The sequence below is a fragment of the Pleurodeles waltl genome, chromosome 10 (genome assembly GCF_031143425.1).
Source record: "Pleurodeles waltl isolate 20211129_DDA chromosome 10, aPleWal1.hap1.20221129, whole genome shotgun sequence".
Taxonomy (NCBI): Eukaryota; Metazoa; Chordata; class Amphibia; order Caudata; family Salamandridae; genus Pleurodeles; species Pleurodeles waltl.
This window is the reverse complement of record NC_090449.1, coordinates 971,938,149-971,964,142: the sequence shown is the minus strand read 5'-3', so window position 1 is coordinate 971,964,142 and position 25,994 is coordinate 971,938,149. Positions and strand designations below refer to the sequence as shown.

Sequence of the window (25,994 nt, the reverse complement as noted above, 5' to 3'; positions counted from 1 at the left end):
GCTAGAGGAAGAGGAGCTGCCCGAGCAAGAGATACAGGCAGAAAGCAATGACCAGCGGATAATCTCAACACCTCCCCAATCAATATTGAAGGTCGGAGGTCGCATCAATTCTTATTTCCCCAAGTGGAAGGCTATAACATCGGACAGATGGGTACTAGATGTGGTGACCAGAGGTCATACTCTGGAATTCATCCAAACACCACCGAGTGTCCCTCCATCGGGTACACCGCCTCTGAGGTTGAGCCAACTTCTCAGGGAAGTAAGGATAATGCTAACAAAAGGAGCAATAGAACCAGTCCCTTTATCTCAAAGGAACAAGGGATTCTATTCCCGGTTTTTCCTTCTCAAGAAACCCTCAGGAGACTGGCGCCCCATCCTGGACTTGAGAGCACTAAACAAGTTTCTAAAGAAACAATCGTTCAGGATGGTAACGTTGCAGGATGTCCTGCGTCTCTTAAACACGGGCGATTGGATGGCATCCCTAGACCTCCAGGATGCTTATTTTCATATCCCCATATATCGCAACCATCGCAAATTTTTAAGGTTCAGGGTAGGAAGTATGCAACTCCAATTCCGGGTTCTACCATTCGGTCTCAAATCAGCCCCCAGAATCTTCACAAAAATGCTAGCTCCAGTAGCAGCACATCTTCGCCAGGCAGGTATCCAGGTCTTCCCTTACCTGGACGACTGGCTTATAAAGGCACCCTCAAAATTCCAAGTAACAAATCATATTTCCTATTGCCTTCATTTGTTACACAGCCTGGGGTTTGTAGTCAACTACCAGAAATCTCAGATATACCCCAAACAAGAATTGAGTTTCTTGGGAGCAATTTTGGACACAGTACGCAGCAAAGCGTACCCATCACACGAGAGGAAACAAAAGTTAACCTCGTTGGCAAACAACCTATCCAGAAAAAAGTTCGTTTCAGTCCGCATCTACAAATCATTGCTCGGAATGATATCATCGTGCATTCCGCTAGTCCCAGATTGCAGGCTCCATATGCGACCCCTGCAAGAGCAATTGGACATACAATGGACACAGGTCCTCGGCTCCTTCGAAGACAAGATTCGCATAACGCCTCTAATGAAGAACACTATGAGGTGGTGGGCGACTCCAACCAATTTCTCAAAAGGGCTGTCTTTTCTTCTTCAAACACCAAGTTACATAGTAACAACGGATGCCTCTCTCGAAGGATGGGGTGCACATTGCCAGGACCTGCAAATCAGCGGAATCTGGAATCAGCAAGAGAGCCAGCTCCACATCAATTATCTAGAACTCAAAGCAATACATTTAGCTCTAAAAGCTTTCTTGCCAAAGATACAATGTTCAAGCGTCTTAATCCGGACGGACAACATGACCAGCATGTTTTATCTAAACAAGCAAGGAGGCACAAGGTCCCTACAACTCTCGCAGCTAGCCCAACAAATTTGGACATGGGCCATCAAACACAATATTTCACTAAAAGCGGAGCATGTGCCAGGACAGATCAATGTTCTAGCAGACACCTTGAGCAGGACAGTAATTCCTTATCACGAGTGGGAGCTAGACCAGAAAACTCTCAATGGCCTGTTTCTATTATGGGGCAAACCAAACTTAGACCTATTTGCCACTCTCGAGAACAAGAAATGCCAGTTCTACGCAAGTTGGCTTCCCCAAAAAGATTCGTGGGGGAATGCGTTTTCGATGAGATGGTCAGGAGTTTATGCCTACGCTTTTCCTCCGATCCCGCTCATTCCGAGAGTCATCAGAAAAATGAAGACGGAGGGGTGTCGACTTCTACTCATAGCTCCCAGATGGCCCAGACAAATATGGTATACGGAGCTCCTCATGCTCTCCGAACGACCACATCTACCACTCAGACAGAGTCCGACTCTTTTAACGATGCACCAGGGACACCCACATCCGTCGTCTCTTCATTTGTCGGCTTGGCTCCTGAACACAATGAATACTTAAATCTCAAAATCTCCCCAGAGTGTAGAGACATCTTAGCAAAAGCTAGAGCTGACACTACCAACAAAACCTATAGACTTAAATGGAAACGGTTTTGTGTTTGGTGTGCAGCGGAAAATATACATCCTTTATCTTCTACTCCGGAACAGATACTTCCATATCTCCTGCTCCTGGCAAAATCAGGACTTGCATATTCTTCCATACGGGTACATCTGGCAGCAATCTCCAGATACCGCAGATCACCAGATAGACTCTCTTTGTGTTCCACAAGAATTGTCAAACAATTTATGAAGGGCCTTTTTCGGGTCTTCCCGCCAATTAGGAAACCCCCGCCTCTATGGTCATTGAATGTTGTGTTGATGCAACTCATGAAAGCTCCTTTTGAGCCGATCCACAAAGCTGACCTAAAATTCCTCGCATGGAAAACAGCGTTACTGTTAGCTCTTACTTCGGCAAAAAGAGTCAGTGACATTCAGGCTTTCACCATCAAACAGCCGTTCCTCCAGTTTACAAACTCAGGTGTCATCCTGCGGACAAATCCTAAATTCATTCCGAAAGTTCCCTCAACATTTCATTTAAATGAACCAGTCATCTTAAAAACCTTTTTTCCAAATCCGCAAACAGTGGCGGAAAAAACATTACATTCTCTCGATATTAAAAGATGTTTAAAGTTTTATCTACAGAAAACTCAGGCCATCCGCCAGTCGGATCAATTATTTGTAGCGTTCGGCGGAACAAAGAAGGGACACGCGGTGTCCAAACAGACTTTAGCAAGATGGATTGGCCTGGCGATTCAATTCTGCCATTCAAAAGCAGGAAAGCCGCTCCACACCAAGGTGAGAGCCCACTCTACAAGATCGGTAGCCACTTCAGCGGCACTCTTTGCAGGTGTACCACTACATAGCATCTGTAGAGCAGCAACATGGTCCAGCCAACACACATTTACAAGACATTACTGTCTAGAGGAGACAAACCAGGTCGATACAGCAGTGGGACAAGCAGTGCTGAGGCATCTATTTCGTTAAGGTGAGCCTCTTACACATCCCACCACCACACTCGAGGTATGGTCATTAATGGTTCATTTTCTTCTACTGTTTAACGTGTCGTATTCTCCATAATAATAGCATAAACTGTGTCAGGATTTCTTGCCACACACATTTTATTGCTTTTATATTCGTATGTTTGTGAATATAAATATAATTATATGTAAGTGCATATTTAAAACTGAACTAATGTGAATCACATCACGTATAGAATTACGATGGAATTACAGTCAATGTAATTCAGTAAGTAAGAAAACATTACTGCTCGTTACTCGGATTCAAGCATGTGAATCTATGAAAAATCCAATACTGGAGAAGAAAATTAGTTACTTACCTGTAACTGCAGTTCTCCAGTATTGGTATCTTTCATAGATTCACATGCGACCCACCCTCCTCCCCTCAGAGGCTCCCCTATTATACAGATATTAAACTTCACACTCCTAATAGAAAATCTGAGGGAATTCAGCCTCTGTTGGGAGTGTTTGGGAGGGGCTGAATCCTGATTGGTTGATACTCAAGTTTGGGTCTTTTCACAAAACAAAGTGGATAGACTGTAAAATACCTTATGAGGCCTACTTGGGCCTACTGGTTTTATTTTTACTGACTTACTGCTTTTTATATATTTAAATTTACTGTGAGGCTCCCACCTCGACGACGGGGATGATTCTAGCATGTGAATCTATGAAAGATACCAATACTGGAGAACTGCAGTTACAGGTAAGTAACTAATTTTCTTTCTTACCGTGAAGCTGTCATGCATCCCTTGTGTCATGAAGCCCTCCTTACACTTAGCATGGCTCGGTGGGTTAATGTGCCTGCTGCAGGGATTAGTTTGAATCTTTTAACTCTTACTTGTGTTGATGTTATTATTCACAGTAAACTAAAATGACATGGTGTTAACGTAAGTCACTACTTAACATAGCAGCCGTCCTGTGGCAAGTCCAGCTTTCCCTGTTAATCTCTTTCTACTGTATATATTGTACCCAATCGAAATGTATAGTACTTCTATATACTTCTGTTAAGGGTGTATAGCCTCGTATTGAATTGACACGTTGTCGTAACTTGAACCAGTTTACTGAATGTTATATCTGGTGTTTTCACTAGACTTGTAGCTGCCCAAGACTCCTCAGGTTCCCATCCCAAAACCTTCTCTCTGTCCTCATCCTCCGCCTGAACGCTGTGGGAATAGCTCGTTGTTCACTACATAGGCTCCCTGGCCTTGGATTGCGACTGGACTGGCCGATCTCCATAAGGGCATTGACTTCTTCTGCCCTCTCCTGGTGTTCTCACTGACCCAAGAGTGTTTAGCACCTATCTGCTTCTGTTCTCGCATGATTTAGGGGTCTGAAGGGGCCGCCTGGTGACGTGAGCTCTCGTCTGATGAACATAAGTAGCGATGGTGCACTCAGAGTTGGTTGATGTATAGCTTTGTGGCATCTTTACCTTTCTTTGAACATCATCAGTCTTGTTGCTCTCCAGTCTGCTTTAAGTTATGTGTTTGCTTACATTCTATTGAAATGAATTCAGTCAAGAATGCCCAGTTGTGCGCCCTGAGGCTCAATGTGAAACGGTGCTGCAGATGGAATCCTTGCCCTGCTGCCACCCTTCCAAAATATTCTCTCTTCGGGTCCTTCCTATTTCCTCTTCCCCTTTGTGGCTGTGGTCAGCGCATTCAGCCTCAAAGACCGTGCGTTTTACCCTTATAGCATGTCTTATACCCATCCCAGTTCAGAATGTGGCGCTTGTTGCCATGAATTGTTGAATGGACATGCTCGTTGACACCATCTAAGCGTGCTACATGTTAACAGCCTCTGATGGTCTTCTTGGTGTGTTTGGTGATTACATTCTGTGTTCTTGCTCTCTTGCAGCGGAGAAGAATTCTTTCCATCATCCAACAGTCTGCTTCATGGGACGCATGTGCCATCCAAGGAAGGAATTGATCGAATGGTTGCAGATTTGGACAAACAGTAAGTGCGTACTGCTGTGATGTTTGCGCAGTTCTTAAAGCACCGGTTTCCATTATTCTGAAATGGTCTGTCTACAAATGTTTTTGTTCAAAATCATGGTGAAGTCCATCGTGAATGGTGTTCAAATGTTGACGATTTCTACAAGATTTATGAATGTGTGCACGTAGGTGATTAAATAGGTAATTAAACATAAATACTTCTGAAAAAAAAAAAAATTACGAATTCCCACAGCTTGAGAAGCAGCTCCCTTAGCTCGGCAGTAGGGCGCCCGGGCAGTGAGCTAAAGGCTGGTCACCTGATACCTACTTGAACTAGGAATAAATAAAGATTAATTTCCTCAAAGTTCTCAGGGTGAAGAAGGCTTGCTTTTGTTGCAGCAGCGTATATTCAACATGTTTGGAAGCCTTTGGTAACATGTCACAAAATGTTTTATGAGAGCACAACGTAATCTGCGGAGACGCACTGTACCAGTGGTGATGGTGAGCGTTTGATGTTTGCAATTAATGTACTGGAAATGCAGCATCAACTGTTCAGGAACGTGACGGGCCCGACCAAACTATCTGCCCGTATCCTTAGGAAGGAGTCTAGCCTCGGAGTCTGAGAGGTCGTGCTTTAATTTTAATGTTCACCCTGCTACTGTCGAGGGACAGCACACCGGGTGGTCCTTGGATGAAGCTAATCGCGGTGTATAAATTGTGCTGTTGGGTTCGAGGACCAGCCGTCTCCTTTTCTTGCGACTCGTCGTTGGCACATAAAATGGAATTTGATATAAAGGGACAAAGGTTTGTTCCGGGTCTGTAGAAGTACTGCCTTCCTTCGGTGACATAGGAAACTCTGCCATGTGCAAAGCCCCGTTCCCAGCCCACACGTGTCTACTCGAGTGCTTGTTTTCAGCATTCCTATAATAATGTTATTCTTGACCCACACAAAGCTAACTCGCTGATCCGTGCCCTTCACAACACACACACTGACGGTTGCCACCTTCTTGACAGTCCGCTAGACGCCCCTTTCTGGCCCATTAACGCTCTGCAGCTGCAATCATTAACACATCTTTAGCCGTACTCGGTGCGTCGTTCTGAAATGGTTTTCATCAAGGAACTGGGTAGAGAATAGATTAATAATGTGGAATCTGAAAATCTGAATACTCCTGCGCAAAGTAACCATTAGGTCTCAATTGCGGTATCTTCGTTATATTCAGGCATTCACGCAAACACTGTTCGGACGGGAGTCAGAAATGATGAGCATGTCCGGAAAATGCAGACATTTTTCACTCGATACATTTCAACAGACCACATCGTTAAAAATTTAACGGATTTAACAAGTCCTGATGAGTAACCGGGCAAGCTGATCTTGATGCAGTAAGCACCAGCATTGTTTTGATTGTTTTGAGGGCAAAACTTATAATTTGTTGCGTTATTTTCTGCATGATATATGCAGCGAAGCCCAGGGTACCATAATTTATTGGATGCTCTAAATAACGATACAGTTAAGAAGACTACATAATGGAGAGCCTAATTTGTTTCATGCATAGCACAACTGCAAAAATGTAAGTGACATGGGTGAATCGTTCTTCATCTTCAGCCCCTAGCAGCACTCCTCAGCATAGACATTAGATCATTATTTTTGCGCCAGACTCATGTATTCATTCTCTTGGATAAGGTTCGCAATGGCTGAGCTCTATTAATTTCTGTGCTCACAACTTGTTCTGGAGAGTTACAATATTCAATTATGTAATGACGTCGTCATATTTTACTTTTTTTCTGAAACCTAGATGGTAAAAAACCACAAACTATGAGCGTTCTAATGTTCACCATCTTAGATGTTTAGTTACTTTTATTTTTTTAAAGTCTCATGTTTAGATCTGCACAGGGTAAGCAAAACATGAAAAAACTTAATGGGGACAGCAGACCTGGCCGCTTTCAATAAATTAATGCACTGGACAAGGAAAGTGGATTGTCATTATGATGTGTTGTTGTTAGTGCACGGGGAAGCCTTCCTCTGATCCAACGTTCCGACAACAATATTGTAAGATTGTTCCAGGATACTGCCGGTAGGTGGCAGAAGATGCAAGCGTGCGACTTTGGACGTCAGCAGCATGTACATTTTTCAAAGGGACACAGGCTGCACGGCAAGTACACAGGCTTACGAATTCTTCCTTTCACGTTTTTTGTTCAATTACTTAGAATCCGAAATAGATAACTATAAGAAATACAGAATCAGCGGTTTGTCAAGTTAATAAAATACTCAATTTACAAACCAAATTGTGTTTTTTTAACCTAGGGATTGCGTCATTTTTGTTTACATGTAGTGTGCGCAAACTTTGCAAATGTTAATAATATTACTTAAATTTCGCAACAGTAGTTATGTGCGTTAAAATTGTACTCAATGTGTACAAATGTCACAATCGATTCCTCACCAGACATCGGTGTGAAATGTGTACTTGGGATATTTGCTTGGTATAAAGATCAAATTGTGCGGTTGTCTGACTCAACTTGACATTATCTACTCGAAGTATTTTTAGGGCCGCAAAATGCACGTGTAAAAAAAAAAAAAAAAAAAAAAAAAACTGCTGTGCTCTATTGAAGCCTGGTAGTCAGGATTTAATCAAGACTACGCTTGCATGGAAACACATTTTCACCCAAGAATACTTTTTGCAAGTCCAGCTAGACTTTTGGCACTCTGTTTCACTAATTACATCTTCGTAACGCGCCAAGAAGTGTGGCTGACCTTTTAAACTGCTTTTTCATTGTTCTGCAAGTTTGTACTCGTGGTTGAATAGCTTGATGACTGGAAACATCTTAGAAATAAGTAAGTGGGCGAGTGCAGGGGTCGATGAATATACGTGTAAGTAAATAGGCGAGTGGTAGAGTGCAGGGATGGCTGGGTGAATAAGTGAGCACAAGTATGAATGGACCCCGCCCCTCCCGTTGTTTCAATTCCCTGCGTCAAGGCTGGTGATTTTATGTCATGTTGTAACTTACTCAGTACCCTACTGTGAAGTCCCCTTTAATTCGTTATATAGAACCCCACCTCCCCCCATCCCTTTACCACAACCTTGTGTTGCAGGGAACACCAACACCGATTAGAGAAGTGAAGATTGTGCACGATTTTTGCCATTCCACTTGACGACACCCCACACAATTCTCTTGTAATCTGCTAACTTTTAGCCATGCTGAGCAACAGCCATGGTGGTGTACAACATGGCTAAAACACATTGGCAAAGCCAATAGGTCTTGCATAGGCAAGACCTATTGGCTTTGCCAATGCTTGTTTCTTTTAGTTGAAGCACTTCATACAAGTTCAGCTGTTTTCAGGCCGTCTCCCTCATTTGCTTCTACTCCTATACCACTCACGGTTGCTGCTTGTCACCCCTGCCCCCCATCCTATCCCTTCTCCGTGTAACAGCTGCGTTGTTTTGCTAAAAACATTGACAAAGCCAGTAGCTCCCATATGCTGACTTGTTGGCTTTGCTAAGCGCTATTTTAATTTGTCTGACTCCTGAAGCTCGGCAAAGGTAGGTCCTCTTTGGTGGAAAAAGCTGGAGTAGCCTTTTAATAGTGGCCGTGGCGCATTTCAAACTTGAATCCATGCATTACCTAATCATTCTGATAATGCTGACTCTGTTAGGCGACATCTAATAAACAACGTGAACAGTTGATGGGTTCTGAGACTTTCGTATCAAAAGTTCCAAAAGACACTAAATAGGCAGTTTATAGTTGCACCAATCTGTTTGACTCACTGCAGAATGTTTTGATTGGCTTTAAGAATTTACAATTCATTTTCAGCTACTTTTCAACAGCTTAGTAATTGTTCGGGATTTTAATGTATAGATGGAATTGCCTATGAACCCTCTTGAAGACAGTGCTAGACGCCATGCCGTTTTGCAATCTTAAGGAAGGAGTGAAGTGTACCAACTACAAAACCGAAAATAAACTGGATTTTTTAATACTACCAGTGGCGTTAATGTATACACCCCTATAGGTCTTTCATGCATAGATCATTTTCTAGCACCTTTTGATACATAGTTAAAAGTGAAGCTGCAAAATGTAGCCAATCGAAGTTCAGCGTCAAGTGAGGTATTATCTAAGGCCCTTGTGAACAGTTTGGGTTCATTGTTTCATGAAAATTGAGGTTTCAGGATCCTTTTACTGTATCAGAGGACTAACTTATATTAGATACTAAAGGGCATGAGGAAGTGTGTAGTTCTCCTGTATGCGAAAAGTCAGCCTCTTTCCAATGTACATTTTGAGATGATGTCCAAAAGTAAACTGACTGACTTCTCTTTGAATATCTGCAATTGCATATGTATATAGGTAATGCCTATTTTAACTCCGGCATAGTACCTCCTGATTTGCAGGTGGCAATAGTGTGTGCACTTTTGAAAAAGGCCTAGTTTTCACCATACAACCCTTCTAGCTTATGGCAGATTTCTTTACTGCCCTACTAAGGAAAATGTCTGGGGAGAGCTACTACTTAAAAGTCCAGAACCATATGGGGCAGAAGGGTTGCTTGATAAATGGGTGATGAGGTATTGGTAATGTCTCTGGTCACTGACCTAAAGGTGGTAGTTTATTTTGGCAGATTTGGTGCCTGGATTTTGTTGGATTTGTGGACATTGTTTCTCACATTCGACTGCAATTAATCCAGAATGTATGAAATTGTTTCTTGCAGTCGACTATCTGCAATTAATCTAGCATTTGTCTGAATTATTTGTGATAATGGCATGTTGGAACTTGCCCTTTTGCAGGGTCATCTCCAAACATTTTGCCTCCTTCCTCCTATTTTTTCTGACCTGTTTGTTGGCTTTTGGACTTTGGGCACTTTAGCACTGGTTAGCAGTGGTAATGTGCATATGCTCTTTGTCTAAATTGTGTTAGTGATTGGTTTATCTATGATTGGCATATTTGATTTATTAGGAAGTCCCTAGTAAGGTGCACCAGAGGTGCCCAGGGCCTGTAAATCAAATGCTACTAGTGGACCTGCGGCACTGAGTGTGCCGCCCTCATGAGTATCCCCGTAAACATGTCCCAGATCTGCCCCTACAGTGTCTGTTTGCTGTTTTAAACTGCTAGTTCGACCTGCCAAGTACCCACTTGCCAAGCCCAAACCTTTGCCTTTTATTACATGTAAGTCACCCCTAAGGTAGGCCCAAGGCAACCCCATGGGCAGGGTGAAGTGTATTTAAAAGGTAGGGCATCCACTGGTGTGATTTACATGTCCTGAAATACTACTAAATCCGTTTTTCACTATTGCAAGACCTATCTCTCCCATAGGGTAACATGGGATTGCCTAGAAATATCTTTTGTGTAATTTCCCCTTGGGAGCAGATAGGGGGCATAGGGAGTTTGGGGTCTCTGAACTCACAATTTAAAAATACAACTTTTGGTAAAGTTGGTTTTTAGATTGTAAGTTTGAAAATGGCACTTTTAAAAAGTGGGATTTTTTTTGTTTAACCGTTTTGTGCCTCTGCCTGGCTGTGGAATACACGTCTGGGTCAGGATGACACTTGGGCTGGTTGTGAATTCACTAAAGGTAGTCACACAAAGGGAGCTGGGGTGTGCCCTGCATAACCTGATAGATCTTCCAGGGCTAGAGTGGTGGGAGGGGCTGACACTTGCACCTGAATAGGGCTGTGCCTGTCCTTACACAATACAGTCTCCAACTCCCTAGAGAGTGTCTGGGACAAAGGCAGGAAAGGCAGGGTCGTGTGCACTACAAAGACGTTTGCCTACTTCAAAGGCAGAAATGAGTATAAGTATTAGACCCAAAACCCCAGACTTTTACAACACTTCTGGATCAAGTGGGAGACTCTGCCAAGGAGAATAGCTGAAGAGATGTGAGGAGGAGTACTGCCCCTTTCCTGTGTGTGCTTTGCTGGGTTGGCCTGCAGTTGCTGCTTCTGCTTTGGAGAAGACAAAGACTGGATTGCTGTGACTCCTTCTTGTGAAGTTTCCCCAAGGATTTGGACTGACCTTGCCTCCTGTTAAGAGGTCATTGGGGCATCAAAGACTTCACCTGTCAGTCCCTGGATTCTCTTGCTGAAGACACTGACTTGCCAAGAGGTGCCCACTCCAGTTCCTGGGCCCTTAGGAGTGAAATCTGGCATAAAACAAGAAGAACCAGGCACATTGACTCCAGAGCCGGTGCTGCTGTCTGACTCGGTGCCGCTGCTTGCACCTGAAGCTGTGGTCCCTGCTGAAGTGACGACTGCAACCAACAGGACATGCTGACGTCGTGCCTCTGAAGTTCCAGAACACTGTGAGTCCTGAGTGCTTTGTCACCGAAGTCCGTGACACCCGACTCCACGGCGGCACCTGTGGCCCCGTGGTGTGACTGCAACACCGTAAAGTCACCTCATCGCCACTTGACCTGCTGGAGTCATCGACCCCGCTGGATCATAAGGAACTGAGGCCTCGCCGCCAACGCTGCCTCACCTCTTCTACCTCCATAAGGAACCAATGCCTCACCTCCCCTGGATAACAGTAAGAACTGACGCCTCACCTCCTGCGAAGCAGTACAGAACAGACACCGCACCAGCTTCAGCAACGCCTCACCTTCCCAACTCTGTGCCACATCTTTGACTCTGCCTCGTTTCTAATGTACTGTACCTGGGCTCCCTGTGACTCCTTGACCGTCGCCACACGCCCTCACAAATGGCATTAGACTGTTGGGAACGACTCCGTCACAACACTGTGATAGCACCATTTGAACCCTTTGTGCTTCTAAGCGCTTTATTGGGATTTAATCTTTAAAAATTCATATCTTTGTTTCTGTATGTTAGATTTTTGTCATTTTGGTCTTGTTTTACTTAGATAAATATTAGCTATTTTTCAAAACTGGAGTGGTGCCCCTTTGTAGTGTTTTCAATGTGTTACTGTGTGTGGGTACAAATACTTAAAACTAACCTCGGAGATAAGCTGGACTGCTTGTGCTAAACCACCTGGGAGTAAGCAGGGGTTATCTTAGGAGAGTGACTCTTACCCTGACTAGAGTGAGAGTTCCTACTTGGGCAGGGTGTAAACTGACAGCCAACTAGAGATCCCATTTCTAACATGGCATCAAATGGAAGCTATTAAATCTCCTAGTGGATTAAATCAGTATATTTCCTTCAGGTGTAGACCAGTATTTTGGGGAGTACCACAGGGATCAACTTTTATTGTCCCTGCTTATTTCTACACCTACTTGCTAGGGTGCAGCTTGATTTTAAACATATGTTTTTCACATATGCAGATAAAATCCCTTGTTCTTTGCAATTTACAAGGAGAGGACCCCTAATTTCAAAACATATACCCCTACCACTAGAGTTGGTGGATTATTGCATGTACTGAAGTTTCTTAAAACTATATCAGTGTAAAAAGGGTATTTTGGTAATAGAACCCTATCCTGATATTTGGGATGGGAATCCGGCCAAGAGACCCTTAGTGTTTTAGCTCAACCCTCTTAAGTGATGAGAAACCGTTGGACGATGATAGGCCATAAGATTTAATGTGATGGTACATGTGGCTTTTACCACTAAAGCTTGTTTTTCTAATTTGAGTGTATTCTAAAAAGGGTTTTCTCGTGATCTTGCTTTTCACAGTGGGTAAAGGCTGTGAATCCCTTTTGTTAAAACATTGTTTGACATTAGTTGTTCAGTGTACTGAGGGATACCTAAGAAAATCTTTGTCAAGCTTCTGATTGTCTAAAACATTGCTACGCTGGAAAAAAGTTGATCAATCTATTAGGTTGAACAGTGCACTGTGTAATTGCACATTTAATAATAATGTTAATAATATTACTTAAACGTAGACAGCAGAGGTAACCTTCATGTTCGTACCATGTCGTTCTTTAGATTCACATGCTTTGCATACTCCTGCCATCTAGTGTTGGGTCTGGAAGTGTGCAGTTATTTTTTCTTCAAATAAGTCTTTTGAGTTACAAGGTAGTGGTGTCTCCTCTTCTCTGTGATTGTGCGCAGGGCATTGACTCCTTAACTTGCACCAAACCTGTGTCACTCTGGGCTTGTTTTTCTACTCTCCTATGTACGGGGCAAATATTATGTTCACTTTTGTGCACATAACGCATCGCAAAGGGCATTACCATTTATAGCTTGTTTTCTAGAAGTCTGGGTGCCATATACAGCACTGTGACTGTGCCAAAAAGGGAAATAAGTTTTAAAAGATCACATATATGGACTTTTTATTCTTGGAATGTCTACATGTTTGTAACTGTATTATATGGTGCTACAATAGGTTTTATTTCCAAGAAGTAAAACAACCTGGTAAATTATGTAGAAACTGATATTACACAAGTAAAGAATAATATGTAGACATCCTTTCTAATGAAAATAACTTCTTTACATTGCATTTCATTTTGAAGTGCTTGCTGTTTCCAGATGGTTTTAACATGTGCCAACATTAGCCAATTTATTGTTACTTGGAGAAAAGGCTGAGCTCGTGTTGCCGGCATTCAAACTTTTGACATACAGGTCAAAACAGGTGTCAGAATAGAGTACAGCTTGCCAGCTATCCCTGTGTCATACTCATGTGTGCTAGTATGTTTACTGGTGGATTTACCCTTCATTTAATTTTCAATATGATAACCCTTTTCAACGGTGAGCTAGGCATCTAAGCAGAGTTTCTGCTTTTGAGGTTGATGTTCCCTCTAACAGTGCGTCCCTTAAGGAGAAATGAAGAGACCAGGGAAGAAATTAATACAATTTTGTTAGTTGGCGTTAAGAACACTTCACATAAATAACATCAACTGTTCACAAAACCAGTTATTTTTTTATCACTCCTTGATGATTCCAATACACGTGTTACACTACTCCTGTTTTTCCAGTACAGATATATTCACCCCCCCCCCCAACCCGGCTCCAAGAGTGGTATTGAGTAAGTGAAATGTATAGTAGTATCTCTATAGACTACCAGCATAAACAAGCATTTTCAATGCAACGGGTCTCGCATTTGCTCGAGTTAGAGCTATTAGCATTGTAAAGAAAAGAAAAACGCAGCTCAGTCGCACTATGTAAAATGCAGCGCGATTGCGCCGAGTAGAAAATAAACAGATAAAGTAGTCCAGACCCCAGGCTGAAAACACCGAGCCTCGTTTGATCTTAGTAGTTTACCGGTGCTGTGTAGGTGGGCTAAACTCCGGAAAAGGCATGACGTATGCATGCCTTTCACAAAAGAAAGGAAAGCAGGTTTTAAAAGGCAAGCCCATGAACCAATGTAAGTGACTGATGTGACGTGGGCGTGGTTTGAAGCCCAAAAAGAGATTACAGAATGGACGGAGTGCTTTGTGCTCGCTCATAAAAACTGGTCTGTGTGTTTTGCAGATTGTAATATGCAGTTGAATCCAGAATATGCAACCTAAAAATCCAGGAAAACATTCATACTAAAATTATATTTGAGTGGTGGTGGAGATCGATGATTTTTTTTTTTTCTTTTTCTACTCACATTATCAATGCAGAACATTTTACTACAGAATTCTTTCAGTTGTACACACAATTGATAGCCAGCCACTCAGCAATCAAAACTGGTACCCGCACCCTCGCTAGAGCTGTGTGAGACCCTTAACACGTTATCTTAATTGCTACGTCCTTGGATAAATAATTCAAAAGCTTATGAATGCCAAAGGAGAAAATGCACATTTTGTACTACACATTTTACTAAAGATACTTCAAAACAGCTACCTTTGACCCACCCTTGCAGTAGGGCCACAGGAGCTGCTACAAAGGTGGGTAGGGTTACCCCTGGGAACCTTTTCCATATAAGGGAGGGGCCAGGAGTCACCCCCACCTACAAGCTAGTGTCAGGCATAAATGTGACACCCCTTCAGAACACTGCTGGACCTGTGGAAGACAGGACTGTACCTGATGTTGAGACCTGTGAGGCAAACCCGAAGAGCTGGGCACGCTCCCCTGCTTACTCAGGAATTAGTGGTGGACTCCAAGGGGCAGTTGGCTGATACCCCGTTAAGCCACATGGACACCGAATATGCAAGAATCCAACTTTCCTGAAGGTGGTGAGGGGAGCAGACTAAACAGTTTCAAGTGGATCAGTCCAGTGCCCTGCAGGTGACTTCTGTTGGAGTGAATTCTAACCACCAATTGGTACCCGTAAAGACCTGGCCCCTTGGCTGATGTTAGAGGCAACTGCCCCATTCCCAAAAGTGCAAGAAGTTGAACTTAGAAACTTTTTGGCAGGAGAGCTGACTGATACCAGGGTCGCAGTCGAAGCTGCTAACATTGAATCACCAGTTGGCCTCAGCTTGTTGGCTTACCCCAATAAAGGAGTTTCTACTTCCAGAAAATTTTCCAAGTCTGAACGAAGAGAACTTAACCGGGATCGATGCTGAGCAGAATCCAGTCAACATCAAGGTCTTCCTTGCCATGGTCTTTGCCTACTCAGGGCTTTACTGCCTTTGTCGATGATCGCACCTGGACCCCTCGCTTCAGCAACCCACCATTATTGAGACCTACTTTGGATCAAGCTTGTCATTGGTGCAACTTTTTTTTCATAAAACTTTCTAAGTCAGAAGGTAAACTTACTTCTGTAACAAACCTGGTCCCTGTATCCATCCGATGATCCATCACAGTTGGGCTTAACTTTTGACATTGACCTGGTGTAGTGCAACCTGCTACCCACAGTTGTCACTTTGTGTTTTTTGCTGCAATTTTTTTTCATTAAAAATTAATATCTCCAGTTCCCCTTATAGTGTTTGTCATTTTTATGTCATTTTGGTTGTAAAAATACTCTATTTTTATAAATTAGTGTGGCATTTTTATTGTGATGTGCTTTCGACCTTATAACTGCTTTGGTACTTCTAAATGCTTTACAGAGCATTTAGGGGGTACTTCTTTGGGGTCTCGTATGATGTTAGCATCAGAAACCTACTTTGACATACCTTGTCCTCATATAGAGGGTGACATTGAAACAGTATAACCCTTTTCTGACTTGTCAGGTGTTTGCACATTCCTAGCTGTAGTCATGTGCATGCCCCTGATTATGTCTAACTAAGACTAACATTTCTTGTAACGCACATTTGAGGACTTTCTAAAGAAATAATAGTGAGATATTTGGTTCTTGATGGCAGATACTCAAAGTGGTTTTGTCCCTAACCATCTGCCCGGATTGCATGGTTCTTCTCCTTCATATTTTGCATGCTCTTTGAAGCAGCTAAAACAATTCATACAGCATGCAGCATATTCACATTTTCTGCATGGTCACCCTAGATTTTTCAGCCTTTTCTTGACCACATTTTTGGAGGTATTAAGGCTCGGTGTGATACTACTATTCAGTGTCACAATGTGGACTGCAGTGTTTATTCACACCACTCAGATAAAGGGCAAAGTTACATGGTTGTCAGGAACACCAATCTGTTCTAACTGGCTTGCAGTTTAATGGCTTTGCAATAACGTGTGGCAAGGAAAAATCACTTATCCCTGTAAGAGAATCTATTTTTATATTCTGTATCACTCCTCAAATGCCTTTTCCGGCTGGAGTTTTATGAGAAACAAAAAAGTGAATAAGTCCAAAGGTAAAACTTTGCATTGGGGAGAGGCAGTACATATATACACGTGCAGGAGGACGTCAGTGACTATAGAATCTAGCTTTATTTTGCTTGGAGTAGTTGGCGCCAAACCCAGTGGCTTCAGTAGGAGGTTAATGATGATGATGATGTACCAGACCTAGAGTATCCTTGCAAACCTCAGCTTCTGGCCTTGTCCTACTGAAGGAATTTGCCTCCCATTTGTGAGACTGTTAGAAGGTAAAAACAAAAAATAGTCTGGAATGCCAGCTTGGTGTATCCAACCTCCACTCCCTGGCTATCATTCAGAAATCACACTTAGGTCTCGGTTAACCACAAATTGTTGGTTTTTCAGTGGCACTTTACATTTTCTAGGCACTGTGTGCACTGGAACCTAAATCTATAAGTCTGGTTCTCTTTATCTAATTTGAATGATCTTGGTGTATTTGTGCTCATTACAATTTTCTCAATTATTTTCGAAATTTGTTTAGGATTTTTGTGATGTGTTCTTCACTTCAGAATTGTTTGTACTGCTTGAACGTAATGGACACTTCTCTGGGATTTTCTGCTGGTCTTGGCTTAGCTAAGGGACTGAGCAAAGATTCTCTAAGAACAGTACTGCCCTAACCAGAATGTATTTACTAGGTTAGTAGTGGTTACCCCTGGTAGCTTAACATAACGGATTCAACGCTGTACTTTTATAAAAAAAACTATATATTTTTACATGCAAAAGTGTCGACCACTCCTCCCACATTTTCTGCTTACTGGACATTCCATATTATTAGCCGTAGTTGGTACTCCATCTGAAACCTGATCCTATGATGTGAATGCCATGGACGCCTTTTCGTTCATCCCCTCAATCTATTACACATGCCTGTCCAGTGCTGCTGAAGTTGTCTTCTCTCTTGGCAGGTATCCACCTTACTTCATTGCTCATATCAGTGTCTTTTCCCTTCATTTGCTCACAGTCGCCTGTTAAAGCTTGCTGGGAGCTAGGGTTACATCACAGCCCGAGCCTCTGCTGTGCTTTCACACATTTACATTGTGTCTGCTCCTCATTAATTGTAGTTTCGACAGCACAGCCTTCCTGGTACCATGAAGCAATTACTACACTTAGAGCAACAACATAGCGAGAGCCACTTTCCTGGTTTCCCACCGTTCTTGCGAGAACATTTTTTCTTAGTTTAAATATGTTTGTGTAAGTGCTTAATACCTTAATGTACCCGGGACCCATTTTGCGGAAAAGTGTCCCAAATATTCACCCCAGTTTCTTTGAAAAGCTTTCTTAAGTTTCTCTTGCGATTACCTTCCTCGTAGCTTGTCTCATTGTCCCTCACTGTGGAACCAGGCTTCGACTAAAGCCTGCATGTTGAACCGTGCTTGGTGTTTGGATGTGTTTAGGGTAGCTGCTACCCTCACATTCAGTCTGCACGTATTTAAGGCAGGCTTCGTCTGGTGCTTCTCGGCAGCATTACATTTAAAGGCTTTGCCTAGGAATGAAATCCTACAGGTCTCTCAAACACCTTTTCACTCTTGGATGGATAATTTAGAGTCTGCATTTAGTTTGCTTCCTTGACTTTATTATTCGTCATGTATGTGATACCACCAGGACTGTGTTTTTCACACGTTTTGTTGGCAGAGGATGCCTGCACTATAACATTTGCTTGCTACTTAGTACAGAAAAGGATCCCCCATCAGGCTGAAAATCCCTCTGCTGTATTTTTCTACTTAATGAAGATTCAGACATATTTGCAAAAATCGTAGCACAATGGCTAGCTTGAATGATAGTGTCACCTCTTCTGGAAAACAGTGATTTATTCCCAGTAGAGATACACCTTTCTATATGAAATCTTGCTGTAAGCCTGGTTGATCAGGCCACCACCCTTCAGCAACATGCGGCTGCGATACTACTCAACACTACACCTGTTTCCAAGGTCTCATGGCAGTTTCTGTGGCAGGTGGTATCACACTTGGCCATCCATTGTCAGTGTATTAAGTTTATTCAGCTGTTAAATGCCAATCTCTAGACATTAATTTGCTTGAACAGTATATCAGTATTTAGCTGTGTCGTAAAAGTATCTTGACAAGGCTCCCCCCCTCGCCTTCTCTTTCTTCATTTTATATTGAGCTGTTTGTAAACCAGCTGTGCAACGAAAAACTTTTGATACTTTGTCGTGGGTGATTAATCTGCATATGCATACACTCCAATGTATGTACCTCTACTTGACAAATCCTTGGATATGAAAAACCAGCTACCAATAAAAATAGGCACTCTGTCGGGATACAAGAAAAATATACTCTAATATTATGTGATGATTGGGTATTCTGTCACACAACCATAGAATTGTCAAAATTGCACGATATATTGGGGTTTTTCCTACTGCTAGTTTAGAAGTTGGATTTCAATAAAACTATGAAGACATACTGACTCAATCTAAATTCATAGAGAAGGGTTCCGATTTGTCGTGTGGATCGCATTAACCTAAGTAAGATGGTTATCATAATCAGGTTCCTAGAATTATTTAGATCACTCCCCTAGTACATCTAGTTCCCTTTCAAAAGAAGCTAACCCCTGCTGTCACGTGCTGTTCTTGGAACCATAAGCAACTGAGACAGGCCTACAAATCTCTTCAGTTGCCATTAGAAGGGAGAGGTAGGGCACTCTCCGAGGAGATGATGTAATATTGGGTTGCCCGAGGCAATCAGTTAACTCTGTTTGCTGAACCCTCTATCAACCAAAGCTCTTTTCTATACATCTTTTATGCAGTTATTCCTGAGGATGCTTTTAAAATGCAACAAATCAAAGTATTTCATAAGATCAATTCAAGACCGTAGCTATGTTCATTCTGGTATGGGATGAGAGCAGAAATGTTCTTAAAATACCTACACTGCACAGCTAAACAATGGGACAATCCTGACATGCGTGCTATTTTTACAATCAAATTACTAAACTTGGACGTAATAGTAATTTTTGAGAATTTTGTATTTTTTAATTTATTTTTACGAACACTACGCACAACTCTTTAAAAAAAAAAAAAAACTATTATGCCTGCAAATCAAGGCTATTTCTGTCACTTGGCAGTAACACCAATTCTTTCAGGCTTTTCTTTCTTCTGCAGCTGTTGTTTGTTGGCTACACCTATTTCATTCTTATGATTTTTTTGTACCTGGTTCTTGAATTGGCAACAAAGTGGTCTTCTTTGCTGATTATGAATATTGATGTCCATATTCTGACTCTTATTAAAACCATCCATATATTTACGTCCACATATTCAAATAACCAACATTATCATACATTACTTAATTCTATCTAACGCCAGCTAAAATCATACCTGGCTGCCCAGCAGCGCCATAACCGCTATAGCATGCCTGTTGACTTGACTGATTAAGTTAGGCTTCCATTTTAATAACTCACCCAGTGTGTGATTGTTATGGAGTCCTATATGTAGGCCCTCAGAGTCAAGCCACCCCCGAAACCTCATCAGAACAGACCAAGAATTGATCTCTTGCTTGATTGTAAATCCTGACTTCAAATTAGTACTCAAATGATAAATAATGCCTCTAAACAATGTATGTCAGTTAAATATAATTGTAATTGCAGAAATCCAAACAATCAAAAGGTGTATGAATAAATCATCATCCAGAAATCCTTAACCATTAATTCCACATAAACGTCCATACACAGCAAACCAAAGTCCTCATATTGCCAAAAGGATTCAACAAGCTAAAATCAAACAACGCTGTGAATGAGTGGATTTTTGGAGCCCGGCTCTAGACTTTATAGCTGTCAGTGTTAAAAGAGATAAGTAGTTCTTAGTTACCATACTTCGAATTCATGTTTAGCATGTCCAACGAAAATAAGGAAGAGCCCTTGGATTCTCGCTGCTCCTGTTTGCAGACCATGTTTGACGGCTCTGTTTGTTTGATAGACTCATGCTGTTCAAAGTTCTGTTCCTGTGGGTTGCGTCTAGGTCATTTGGGTGTGCTACGGATTTGAAAAGTTTCTCTGAGTCCATCTTTTTGAGGCACTGTAAGAAGGTTTTATCCATAATACAGCAGGTACCATAATGTTAAAGGTGGCCCTGAGATTTCTCTGATCTGCCTATGCTTAGCAGCTGTGGTTCTTGTTTAAAAAACGCGGACATGGCGTTATTCTGTAAACTCTATTTTGAGCACTAGGCTTTGTTGGGTGTAAGAGTTGGAAGCGTCTTAGAATAGTGATAAAAATCAGTGAAACGTATAACTCAGTGAGTTTGGTCAAATTAGTTGTGGAAGTGAAACTAGCATTAATTGAACTGACACCTGGATGAAAACATTTTAGTTCGGTAACAAATGTTGAGGGTATGATTGCTTCAGTGTGGTTCATGAGGTGGAGACGTTGGCGATGTATTTGAGCTATTAGAGCCAGCAGAAAGATTTCTCTGTTAGCATTCAACCAAAGAAACATGGCTTCCCATTGAAGGCACACCACTCCCAGAGTCAACAGCAGTTTGCTGTAAAAGCAGAGGTCAGGATGTGCGGTAAGGCCTCCTACTTTCTGTGTAAGTTGGTGGATCCTACACAAGATGACCATTTAGTTCTGCTGTTCATAGTTGCTGACATTTGATTACTGACCAGAAAGTGTGGTGTTTGCCAGGTATGTATACAAGTTTCTAAAAAATACACGAGTTAAAGATTGCTTTGGATGTAAATAGCTCCTTGGTTGTAGTGCCCTAAAACAGTGATTAGTGCTGTTAGCCGCGGATTTTTTTAGAATATTTCATTCAGGAAGCCGTGGGAGGATTTAGCAAAGCCCCCGTCACTGAATTGAGGCGTCAGTGGAATCAATAATGACACCTCTGCACCCCTTTGTGTCGCTTTCAGTCTGTCATAAAGATTGATCAGGTGCTTAGTTAACGCAGGTGGCTTGTAGCGTAGGGACGCGAATCAAGAGATGGTTTAGACAACTCTTTACTCTTACTGAGATATTAGTTGACCCCGGTAAGTTACTGGTTTTATATTTTCTTCTGCAATGCAAAGCTAGCACCTGCACTCTGTCTCGTGTTGATAACTGCAAAAGCTTTAAGGGAAAGGATGGGGCGGGGTGAGAGCTGGATACAAAGGAGTTGAGATTAAGTGTTCAAGAAAGACAGAAGTGGAGTAGGGTCTAGAGGAGGGCGAGAGGCAATAGATCTTGGATGTGAAAAGGAGGTTGCGAGTCTTAGCATCCTAGAATAGTATGGAAAGGGGTGTCAAAGTTGCGGTACCCTTCTCAGTCAGAATTCATCAAAGAAGCAGAGATGCTGCAGTTTAGAAGACTAAAGAAGGTGACATTAAAACTCTTAGCGAAGTTTACAAAGTCTAATTGCTTGAAAAGAACACGGAGATATACTGCTTCCCACACAGTCATCCGACCTCTGACTGCTGTTTCTGTCAATGCTGGCATGCATCCACTGATTTTTAGCTAAATCGCATCCATGCTTATCGGGTGTAAAATAGCTCTGTGAAAGCCACGTCATTTACCAGAAAATTATGTTTATGAAAGGAGAGTCAAAATTCTTCAAACTTCCTTCTTTGGAAGAAAGTCTTCTGATTATACTATTTTAATCAGCTCTCCAGCCTCCCATTGAAAGCAGCCCATTGTATGCAGTGCTCGAATTTGTGTGTTTGTTAGCAGCCTTGTCTGAGTGTCACGGTTGTGTTTCTTGATTGCAATACAAGGAAGTATTTTCGAACCCATTGTGTCCTGCTCAGGGAAGAATTTTCTCATAGGCACTGAATGGGAAGAACTATTTTAAAAGTATGTCACCCGCATTCCTAGACTGAGAGATCAGAACTGGCACAGCGCCTGCATTTCCCAGGGCTGTGCTGTGTCGTGAAGATATCCTATTTGCCCTCGGTCTGCTGCTTTCATAGGTCTCACACCATTGAATGCTTGTGGCGACTCGGGATACTGAGTTCACTTACTAGTTGCACTATTGCTGCCTAGTTGATGGTTGACCAAGCAGGCAGTGTAAACAAACAGAAAATAAAATAGATGAATCGGTCATTTCACAAATATAGTGGCCCAGTCAACCCAGACAGTTCCACATGAGGCATTCAGTGGCATGAAACTCGGACTTTGAAGTATGTTCTTGGGGATCCATCACAGATACAACTATTCCAATGTCTACAATATCGGTCTACAATAAAAGTCTACTGTGATATGATATTAAAAGATGCAGACTTCTGGTAAAGGTAGAAAGCATTGGAATGTTTAATGTCTTCTGCCTGTTGATATCGCCTCCCCTTTTTAAATCTCCACATATTTCCTATTTGCCACGCTCTATCTAGGCTGTGCATTTGAAGCACATCACACATTTGGGTCCCACCTAGGTGTGTAAATGTTGTCCATCTGTCAGCATGGTCTGTCTGGCAAAGGCAACATTTGAATTAGCTGCTTTTGATCTCACATCACCACTGCAAGCTTTTGTTTGTAGTTAGTGAGTATAAAATATACAAATTTAAAGTGACGATATATATATATGTGTTTTAATTCTGGGATGAAACTCTTGCTAAATAGTGAGACTTGCATGGTGCCTAGTTGATCTTGCTGGATGTTTCTTTTCCTCTGAACTGCAGGTTAGGGTTAAGGAGCTGGTTTCCTCTGTATTCCCTTAATCCTTTCTGAGAGTATTTGCATGTTGTGTGTATAGAAAGAGCTGTTCTATATGCCTTGATGTGGGTCCAGTCTACAAGGTGTAGAGCTAATGCTATGTCTTCTCAAGGTCAGGCACTTTTTGCAAAGGCATGTTATCATATAGCTAGCAGAGGAGACAGTTTGTTGTTGGATATAACGACCATCTTTACTTTCTCCCCCAGGATTGAAAAACGTGAAAAGTACAGCCGAAGACGAGCCTACAACGACGACTCGGACATAGACTACATCAACGAGAGGAATGCCAAGTTCAACAAGAAAGCAGAGCGGTTCTACGGCAAATACACTGCGGAGATCAAGCAGAACCTGGAGAGAGGAACAGCCGTATAAACTGCGTACAGTCTTAAAACCTGCAGATGATGGAACCGTTGACCAGTTGCTCAACCAGCTTTTGCCAATATGTCTGGCAGCTAGCATCTTTTCACAGGTGGAGTAGGTGGCAAAGTTAAATATTCTTCTTTGTAGGTTTTGAGGTGCTATAACTATCCCAACGTTAATACACGCCCCCAATGTGAGACATTTCCTCATACCTTTTAACTATGTACCACCGAAAAAAATAAAAATAGGGGGAAGACAGCCTTGGCTTTTAACACTTCTGTGCAGCTTTCACATGTGGAAGGTTTGGACGCAGCTGTGGGATTCTGGAAACCACGTCCCAGGAACGGGTGACACTTCTTCGCATTGTATCAAAAGTGAAGTCCAAAGTAAGGTTAGCTTTTTAATGTCACCATTATTCGGCTGAAAGTTAAACTTTGGAAGCAACGATTAGTTCTGTGACTAATAAAAAGTGATGTGGAAACTGGCATTTGTGAGTTTATTGTTGCTTTTATTTCATATTGGAGATCTCCGACATTCGGATGAAATTAGCAGCGTTTTTGGCTTTGGTGTTGATGTAAACAAGCACGTGCTTATGTCTTACATATACCTTGTAGACATTTTTGCAATGGAAACACTTTCTTTGCATATAGCCATAAGGAGGCAAATGGAATCAGAGGAATACGAGGAAGAATGGCAGTCAATGAAAACAAGGATTGGGGGCATGAAATTGATGCCACATCACCAGGTGAGTGGGTGGGGTGGACGCAGGAGTAGGACATGTGAAGTGCAAGGGAGAGGACAGGTACATTGAACCCATGGCTGGAGAGGCCGTATATGTGGCGCGAAAGGAGGGGTAGAAAGCATGGTTAGGAGCGGAGCACTTCGACAGGACACTGTAGAGGTCGTATTGTGTGTTACACTAGAGCGCCTGAGTCTTGAGTTTATGAATAAAAAGGGCAAGAGCTATACGATCACTTAGCTGTCCGAGGTGTACACCTATGAACTAGTTATAACTCCATGAACACAGCGTTGATCCTTAAGGATCCGTCTCCGGTGAATTGTGCACCGTGTGCATTGGGTAACAATAGTTGCCAGTGCATAAGATGCTTTGAAATTGTTGTCTGGTTGTGAACCCATAAACCCATATGTGAATCTCGAACACCAGTCTGATTCTGTCTCTTGACACTAATATCTTTCTGCACAGAAAGAGGGCATCAGACCTGCTCAGATACAACCAGTCTCCTTTGTTCCTGCTGACTGAAATATTAGGCTGCACTCCCTACAAGCAGGGAAAAGGACCAAAGCACCAGTATTGCTGTGGTACCATGATTTGAAGTATTGGTTCTCTTAATGCCATTAATGTGCCATCTGAAATGTGCCTAGTAGTGGAAGTTGTTTCTCAACATTCAATACGTCCTATATGAGGATGCAAAAGTATTTCTGATTCTGACAACAGTTTCTATCCATGCATCTTGCTTTTTTTCACTGCTTCAGAACAATTGTTGGCACCCGTGGCCCTGCATGCATTACAACTATAATCCACAGGTGAACATTATGCAGACCTTTCTCCAAAGATAAGAACATCCAGGGGCTGCTGGGACGTTGCATGTTCAACAAGCGAGACAGTCCGGTCCTGCTAATTTAATGTTCAGTATCCCATCAACCCCTGGCTGCCCTCCTTCCCTTTCTTTCTGTGCTTCGAGAGTTGCTAGGGTCTTACCTTCTCCCCGTGCTTAGCAGTGCAGGGGCTGCACGCCTTACTGGGGTAAAAGAAGCAGGGTCCTAGCAGCAGTGCTGCTGATCCTCCTAACTGAACCCATGCCTATGTGGGCCCACTTTAATAGCGAGTCAGGCCTCCTAAGTGTAGCCCTGGTAAGGTGGGAGAGTGTATGGCCAAGTAATCCAACCGCATCCAGACAGTAGTTCCCCTCTTTCCTCTGATAATGCGGCTAGATCTCAAGTGATCCTGCGGTTTGAGACTCAGAGACTTCTTCTGGTCCAGGGAGAGTGGGTTGTGGAAGTGCGAGTGACCCAGGCATTGCTAAATGTGGTTCTTTCCCTAAATTAATGCTTTTGAAAATGGGGCGAGGGAGGAAGAGAGAGGACTCCCTTTAGCCAAAGCCTTGTCACAACCGCGGTTTTGCCTGTGGCTGTGGAGGGGTTGAGTACCGCAGAGCCATTGTGTACCACAGCTTGTCAGCCTTTGACAGAACCCTCAGTCAGTAGTTTAGTCACCCTTCAGCTAGCACTGCTGGTTCAAACCATAGGAATGGAAACTCCGGATAGAAATCATCGGCAGTCGTGTACCTTTCAGAGCTATTAAAGACTGTGCTCTGAATGTGTCACTTGTCAAAAAAGGTGCGAAGATCACTTTTTGTGAAGACAACTTCTTTCCCTCTTGGCATGACTGATTCCTCTGTGCTGTCTAGAACAGAATATAGTAGCATGCACCAAAACACGTCATCCTAATGTCACTAAACTCAAGCATAAAGAGGGCTTAGGGACACCCTTTCACCCATGCTTTGATG

The 25,994-nt window shown here is 42.5% G+C and overlaps 1 protein-coding gene across 1 annotated transcript in view; it reads left to right on the top strand.

The window, feature by feature from the left end:
* Nucleotides 1-23,953, top strand: part of SYF2 (SYF2 pre-mRNA splicing factor) — a 108,098-nt gene extending 84,145 nt beyond the window's left edge. Inside the window, exons 6-7 of the mRNA XM_069211809.1 lie at nucleotides 4,863-4,961; nucleotides 23,313-23,953. Coding sequence (XP_069067910.1) covers nucleotides 4,863-4,961; nucleotides 23,313-23,478 — 265 coding nt within the window. The 3' untranslated portion in view covers nucleotides 23,479-23,953. The remainder of the gene's footprint in view (nucleotides 1-4,862; nucleotides 4,962-23,312) is intronic.
* The last annotated feature ends 2,041 nt before the right edge of the window (nucleotides 23,954-25,994 follow it).